At 51.4% G+C, this 7,689-nt stretch overlaps 1 protein-coding gene across 1 annotated transcript; it reads right to left on the bottom strand.

The window, feature by feature from the left end:
• Positions 1–4,436: 4,436 nt before the first annotated feature.
• LOC111368288 (basic salivary proline-rich protein 1-like) lies at positions 4,437–6,556 on the bottom strand. Its single transcript, XM_022989525.1, has 4 exons — positions 6,515–6,556; positions 6,172–6,473; positions 4,963–5,460; positions 4,437–4,527 (listed from the first exon to the last, which is right to left on the bottom strand). The coding sequence occupies exons 1-4, from the start codon at positions 6,554–6,556 to the stop codon at positions 4,437–4,439; spliced, it is 933 nt and encodes a 310-aa protein (XP_022845293.1).
• Positions 6,557–7,689: the final 1,133 nt, after the last annotated feature.

The raw sequence follows: 7,689 nt of genomic DNA, 5'->3' as shown, positions 1-7,689 counted from the left end.
AACTTAAGGAGATGAACTGTGTAAGCCTCGGACTTAAGCAGGACTTAAGCAAATGAACTGTGTGAGCCTCGGACTTAAGTAAATGAACATAACTTAAGGAGATGAACTGTGTAAGCCTCGGACTTAAGCAGGACTTAAGCAAATGAACTGTGTGAGCCTCGGACTTAAGCAAATGAACATAACTTAAGGAGATGAACTGTGTGAGCCTCGGACTTAAGCAGGACTTAAGGAGATGAACAACTGTGTGAGCCTCGGACTTAAGCCAATGAACATAAGGAGATGGCTTCTCCCCTCGGCGTTCAGCAAGCGAAAGGGAGACATGTGCAGGAGCCTCGGAGTTCAAGCGAGGTGGCCCAGTGGTGGGTCCCGAGCCTCTCCTCCGAGGTTACGACGCATCCCAGACATGGTGGATGGTGCAGCCATGTTGAGGCTTCTCCCCTTGGCGCTCAACACGGCCAAAAGGGAGGCATGTGCTAGAGCCTCGGAGTTTAAGCGAGGTGGCCCAGTGGTGGGTCCCGAGCCTCTCCTCCGAGGTTACGACGCATCCCAGACATGGTGGATGGTGCAGCCATGTTGAGGCTTCTCCCCTCGGCCCTTAGCAAGGCCAAAAGGGAGGCATGTGCTAGAGCCTCGGAGTTCAAGCGAGGTGGCCCAGTGGTGGGTCCCAAGCCTCTCCTCCGAGGTTACGACGCATCCCAGACATGGTGGATGGTGCAGCCATGTTGAGGCTTCTCCCTTAGCTCTCAGCACGACCAAAAGGGAGGCATGTCTTAGAGCCTCGGAGTCAAGCGAGGTGGCCCAGTGGTGGGTCCCGAGCCTCTCTTCTGAGGTGACAACATAGTATAACGATTTAATCAACGCATTTTATATAGCCATAGAAATATTACAAAGGCTGGGAAAGTCATCCAGCATGATACAGTTCGCTGATAAAAGATTCTGAGGTGTTCTATGTTCCATGGACGGGGTTGTGCCTTGCCGTCCATGTCTTCAATCCAGTAGGTTCTAGGTCGGATTTCTTCTCTGATCTTGTATGGACCTTCCCAGTTCGATCCCAGGGAGCCGTTGCAGGTTCTTTTGAAGATGGAAAGACCCTCCTGAGCACAAGATCGTTGATTCGGAAAGACCTCTTCTTGACTTTGGAGTTGAAGTACCTTGTCATCTTCCTTTGGTAGGTGCCTTGCCTTAGCTGGGAGTCGTCCCTCCTCTCCTCAATGAAATCGAGGTCTAGCCTCCGGAGCTCGTCGTTGGTCACTTCACTAAAGTGCAGACGCCGTGGAGATGGGAGTCCGACCTCCACGGGGCTCATCGCCTCAGTCCCAAAAGCCATGAGGAAAGGGGTCTTCTCGGTTGGGGTCCTGGTGGTGGTTCGGATTGCCCAAAGTGCTTGGGGCAGCTCATCAACCCAAGCCCCCTTGGACACATCAAGCCTCCTTTTCAGGACGTGCTTGATTGTCTTGTTTACGACTTCAACCTGGCCGTTGGCCTGTGGGTGGTGAGGTGTAGAGAAGTGTTTCTTTATGCCAAGATCTTCACACAGTTCTCTAACCTTCTTGTTATCGAATTGCCTACCATTGTCTGAGACGATCGAGTAGGGAATTTCGAACCGACAAATGATATTCTTCCATAGGAACTTGGAGGTGTTTGCTTCTGTGATTTTTGCCAGTGGTTCAGCTTCGACCCACTTCGTGAAGTAATCAATGGCCACTATTGCAAAATTTGCGCCTCCTCTACCCTTTGGTAGAGGGCCTATGAGGTCCACACCCCACTTTGAGAAAGGCCAGGGGCTGGAGACCGCAGTCAGATCCTGTGATGGTTGTCTTTGAACGGGAGAGAATCGTTGGCATTTGTCACATTTTCGCACAAATTCGAGTGCATCTCGTTTCAGGGTAGGCCAATAGTATCCTTGCCTCAGTATTTTTTGTGCCAGAGATAGGCCTCCAGAGTGGTTGCCACACACTCCCTCGTGGACTTCTCTTAGTATGTATAAAGCCTCTTCTCCTCCGACACATCGTAAGAGTGGAGAGGAGAAACTTCTCTTGTAAAGAATGTCATCGATGAAGAGGAAATGGGCTGACCTCCTTCTCAGCTTGTAAGCCTCATTTTTGTCGGTGGGTGGCACCTGGTCTTTCAGATATGCTATAATTGGTTGCATCCAGGCGGGAATTCCACTGACCCACATGACATTAGGGGCCTCGGTAGAAGGCAGTAGGAGATGCTCGATAGGCACTACAGCGAGTAGCTCTGAGTCCTTACTACTAGCCAGCTTCGAAGTGCGTCCGCATGAGCATTTTCGATGCGGAGAATCTGGATTAACTCGAACTTTTCAAAGGATGGGATGAGGCTCATCACCATTTTCAGATAGGAGGCCATTGTTCTGTCTTTAGCTGAGAAACTACCATTGACTTGGCTAACAACCAGCTGGGAGTCACTATTGACGAGTAGCTTCTTTACTTGCATTTCCCTGGCCAGTCTGATGCCTGCAAGGAGTGTTTCATACTCTGCAACATTGTTGGTAGCTTTGAACCCGAACCTCACGATCGAGGTGAGTTTGTGACCCTCGGGGCTGATGAGGACAACCCCGGCTCCTGAGCTGACATCCCCAGCCGAGCCATCTACAAAGAGACTCCACATGGGAGGTTCGACGGGCTCCATGATTTCATCCACCTCGGGTAGGTTGGCGAATTCAGCAACAAAGTCTGCTAACGCTTGCCCTTTGATGGCCACCCTTGCTTTGAACACAAGGTCAAATTCACTTAGTTCCACTGCCCATTTCAACAATCTTCCCGAGGCATCGGGCTTCTGGAGTACTTGCCTCAGGGGAAAATTTGTAAGTACATGGATGGTATGAGCTTGGAAGTAAGGTCTCAATTTCCTAGAGGCCGTGATTAAGGCCAAAGCAAGCTTCTCCATATCGGGGTATCGGGTCTCCGGCGATAGGAGCGCTTTACTCGTATAGTAGACAGGGAGTTGGGTGGACCCTTCTTCTCGAATCAAAATCGAACTGATGGCGCCATTGGAGACGGCGAGATATAGTTGCAAGATGTCACCGGGCTTCGGGGCCCTGCCCCAAGTGCCTTTTCAATCCTCGGAAGGCCCCTTCACATTCCTCAGTCCATTGGAATTTCTTCCCAGCCTTGAGCACTTTGAAAAATGGGAGGCACTTGTCAGTTACCTTGGAGACGAAGCGACTAAGTGTTGCCACTCGTCCAGTTAAGCTTTGCACCTCCTTTGACTTTTGAGGGGACCTCATCTGGCACAGAGCCTCAATCTTCTCGGGATTTGCTTCAATTCCAAGCTGGTTGACCATGTACCCCAAGAACTTGCCGGAAGCCACCCCAAAGGCGTATTTGAAGGGGTTGAGCCTCATCCTGTACCTTCTCAGTATTTGGAAGGTGTCGTTGAGGTGCACTATGTGGTTCTCTGCTTCTAGGCTTTTTACCAGCATGTCATCCACGTAGACCTCCATCGTCTTGCCAATGAGGTCGGTAAACATTTTGTTCACGAGTCTTTGGTAAGTTGCTCCGGCATTCTTCAACCCGAAGGGCATCATTCTATAGCAATAGAGGCCTTGGTCCGTGATGAAAGAGGTGTGCTCCTCATCAGCCGGGTGCATGGGGATCTGGTTGTAGCCGGAGTATGCATCCATGAAGCTCAACAACTCGTGCCCAGCCGTGGAGTCCACCAATTGGTCAATTCTTGGAAGCGGAAAGCTATCTTTCGGGCAAGCTCTATTAAGGTTGGTAAAGTCGATACATACTCTCCATTTGCCATTGTGTTTCTTAACCAAGACCGGGTTGGAGACCCATTTCGGATAAGTGGCCTCCCTGATGAAGCCATTTTGGATGAGCTTCTGAACTTCTTCCTTTAGGGCCTCATACCTCTCTGGATTGAGGGCTCTCCTTTTTTGTCTATGCGGGGTGAAATTAGGATCGATTTTCAAGTGGTGGCAGCTGACCTTGGGGTCTATGCCCACCATGTCCTCATGTCTCCAGGCGAAGACGTCGAGGTTCTTGCCTAGGAAGTCCTTGATCTTCTCTCTCAAAATGCTGGATAAGCCCCTGCCTATCTTCAACATCTTTGACGGATCTCGGGGGTCGGCTGAGAAGCTCTCAAGTTCCTCTATAGGGGACGCTTGAGGCTCATGCTCCATTACGCGGGGGTTGAGTTCATCAACGATTAACACCTCCTGAATAGGCGGTGCGTCAATCATATCAACATCTTCCTGGCTGGCGGGAGCGTCACCTGGGACATCCGCCATGACCACATCAGCCATGATCACGTGGACGTCCCGGGGCTCTACCTTCTTAATGGAGCTCAGATAGCACTCTCGCGAACCTCTCTGGTCACCTCTCACCGTTGCCACCCCATTTTCTGTTGGAAATTTCATGCATAGGTGGTGGATGGAGGTGACTACTCCCAATTCCTTTAGGGCCGGTCTACCCAAGACTCCGTGGTAAGCCGATCGGCTGTTGACTACGAGGAACTCCATAAAGTTCATTATAGTTTGAGGGGATTCTCCCATCTCCACTGCCAGTGTTATCTTTCCCCTCGGAGTGATGCTATATCCGGTAAATTCGTACAATGGAGTGGTGGTGGGCGTCAACTGGTGGTCCAATATCATCTTGTCAAAGGCGGACCCGAATAAGATGTTGACGGAGCTGCCGTTGTCGACTAGCATTCGTTTGAGCCCATTTTGGGCTATGACAGCTCTCACCACCAGCGCATCGCAGTGGGGGTAATGAACTCCTTCGGCGTCTTCCTGGTGAAGACAATGGGTGGCACTTGGTTTCTTCAAGAGCTACTATCCACAATGTAGCTTGTCAGAGGGGGTGCTTAGCCTCCCTAGCATAATTTCTTTTGGCGTTCCGTGTTTCGCCGCCAACATAAGGGCCTCCAAATATGGTGTCTATCTCGTGGATAGGGGCCTCATCCTGAGTTTGTCTATTTCTTCGGTGTCTATGCCCTTCCCTGGGCCTCTCTGTGTCTTGCTCTCGTCGCCTTGGGGAGACATCCCTTTGACGAGGAGCGGCCGCCTCACGCCCATGTCGATTGTCTTGCCTGGGTGGGGGCCTGTTCGCCGGGGGCAAGTTATGTCTTTCCCTGGCGGGTTCCTGCCGGGAGCGGTGTGCATATTCTCTACAATCCGCGGTGTCGTGCCCGTAGGATCTGTGGTGCAAATAGTATCCAGGGAGGTTCGGATTAGACCTGTTTCTAGGTGCGAAACCTCGGCCTCGGCCTCTCCCTCTACGGGGTCCCTGCTGGGCCTGTATCTGATGTGAGTCGGCGGCTGGGTTGACATCCTCATACGCCAAGGTTGGTACCGCGTTCAGAGGTGTGGTGGCCAGGGCTTGGCCGGAGTTCTCATTTCCAGATTGGTTCATCTGGTAGTCCATGAGGTGTGAGGTCGGCCCCCTACCTCGCTGTCTCTGAGGAGGTGGGAGGCCCCTGCTTGCCCTGTTTCTATGCTTAATCAATTCTTCATTGATTATCTCCCTTCTCATCATCTCTAGTAGGGCGTCATAGGTGGTTGGGTCTTGATTCTGCACATCCCTCCAGAATAGGGTGTTCATGTTCAATCCTCCTCTCAACACAGATAGTGCTTCCCTGTCGGTGACTTGTACACAGTAGGTCATCTCGTCGGTAAAGCGGGATAGAAAGCTTTTCAAGGACTCGCCATGCGCCTGTCTCATATCTTGAAGACGCTGAATGGGGGCCTCTCCTTCCTTGCTCACTACAAACCTCTTCAAGAAGGTCGTTTTGAACTCGGGCCAGCTTCAGATGCTCCCAGATGGTAACCTACTATACTAGATTTCAGCCACTCCACTGAGGGTTAAATGGAATGCTCTGCACTTCACAGCTGGGGTGGCGCCTCTCAGGCTCATGTGAGTTTTGTAAGCGTTGAGGTGCTTTTCTGGGTCACCTCTCCCATCATACTTTGGTATTTTTGGCATGACATAGTGGCTCGGGACCTGGGCTTCTCTTAGTTCCCTTGAGAATGGCAGGTTCTCATCATCATCGTCGAAGTCACAGGACCTCTGCCGCTCATCAGAATCGTAATCTTCGACCTCGTACCTCGGTTGTTGGTGAGAGGGTCCTGACCGGCTCCTAGCCTCTTCCTCCCTCCTTTGCGGCCTACTTCTAGGCGGGACAGCGCGGGGGGCATTTTCATGCCTTCTCTCCGGCTGTTTGGGCATCGGAGGTGGAGGCTGTGGCCTCGCCTGAGGCTGCTGAGACTGCTGTTGACTGGGCCTTGGTTCGGCAGGGCTGATTCTGTCAAAAACACTTCCTGCTCTCCTCTGTCTTGGGTCTTGCTCATACGGAGGTGGAAAGTTATCATGGCTCATTTGGACCTCGGAGGGTCGGCCAGATGCATAATTGGAGGAAATGTCAACTCCCACTTCCCTCTCGAATGGACTTTCACCTCGGCCATAGTCTGGCGAGGTAGCCCTATGACTTTGGACCTCGTCCTCTTGCTGATAGTGCCCATGGGGGGCATATGGAGGAATGGGGAAACCTCCTTGGCCTTGCACAAGTTTTGGTTGGCTATATCCCTCATGTTTCTCTTGATAGTCGTGCCGTCGCACGCATCCCACCTCTCCTTTGGTGGTGGTGGAGCCTCTGTTGAGCTGCTGGGGCAGCAGGCTGGGGAGGCACATTCGTATTTTCTCTTACCCTCCTTGGGGAAGTATCTTCGTTAGAACTCATTTTTCCTTTATCAAACTTAGATTTCTCCAAGTGGTAGGGGTTCCTCCTGTTCTCTTTCGAGAACAAATCCTTTTTCAAGGGAGGTTGCCCAAATGTTTTTTCAGCAAGCTTTTACCACAAGGTTGCTCGCGGTTATGGTATGGATTCCCACAGACGGCGCCAATCTGTTGACCCCAAAAAGTGCGCCAACAGATGCCGGTCCCACCCGCGCTTGCGTGGGCGAATGTCCAACACGCTAAGACACGTGGACGGTCTAAAACGAGCGGTTCAAAGGGGCATGGGAGTAGCCCGACGACGCGGGACGGTGACGTTCGGGATCCGGCGGGTTATTCGTAATCCGATTGTACAATAATTACCAACCGGTGCTCGTAGATGTATATGTAAAAGTGTATAAACTCAATTTATGTATTGCAAGCCACTGAGAGAGTTGAGTAAATGTAGTCTTTAGTATTGATTCTTGCATTAGCCTTTTGACATTATACAATGGGGGTATTTATAGTGATACATATGGAATGGGGGCCCTTGGATGAAGTGGCACGTGACCTCATCTCCTTAGTTTAAACGTCTGTTCTTAGGCATGGGATTTGACTTGCTAGCTTACGGGGCATTTATCGCTTGTGCAGGGCCTCCACGCTAGTGACGAGACTTGACCTTTATGCTTATGACAGACATTCCATCAATCATTCGAATAAGATTTGTGCAGGCGATCTCTTGGGAAAAGTGACAATGGAGGATGTTTCCTTGTGGTTGAGGCTCGCGCATCGACTTCGGGGCTTCGTCCATTCGAGGACCTCAGCTACAACCAGGAGCTTCCACTCCTCGGGCCTCGGTCAGAAGCAGTTCGGATATAACCCACCTCGGCAAATGTGGCCACCTCGGCAGGAATGCCACGTGGATCAGGATGAGTGGGCCACTGGCCCAGGTGGGTAGGACAGGTGTGACAACACGCAACACTCATGAAAAATGACTTACAATCCCTGGGAT

The sequence above is a fragment of the Olea europaea genome, chromosome 19 (assembly GCF_002742605.1).
Source record: "Olea europaea var. sylvestris chromosome 19, O_europaea_v1, whole genome shotgun sequence".
Classification (NCBI taxonomy): domain Eukaryota; kingdom Viridiplantae; phylum Streptophyta; class Magnoliopsida; order Lamiales; family Oleaceae; genus Olea; species Olea europaea.
This window is presented reverse-complemented; position numbering and strand designations above follow the sequence as displayed.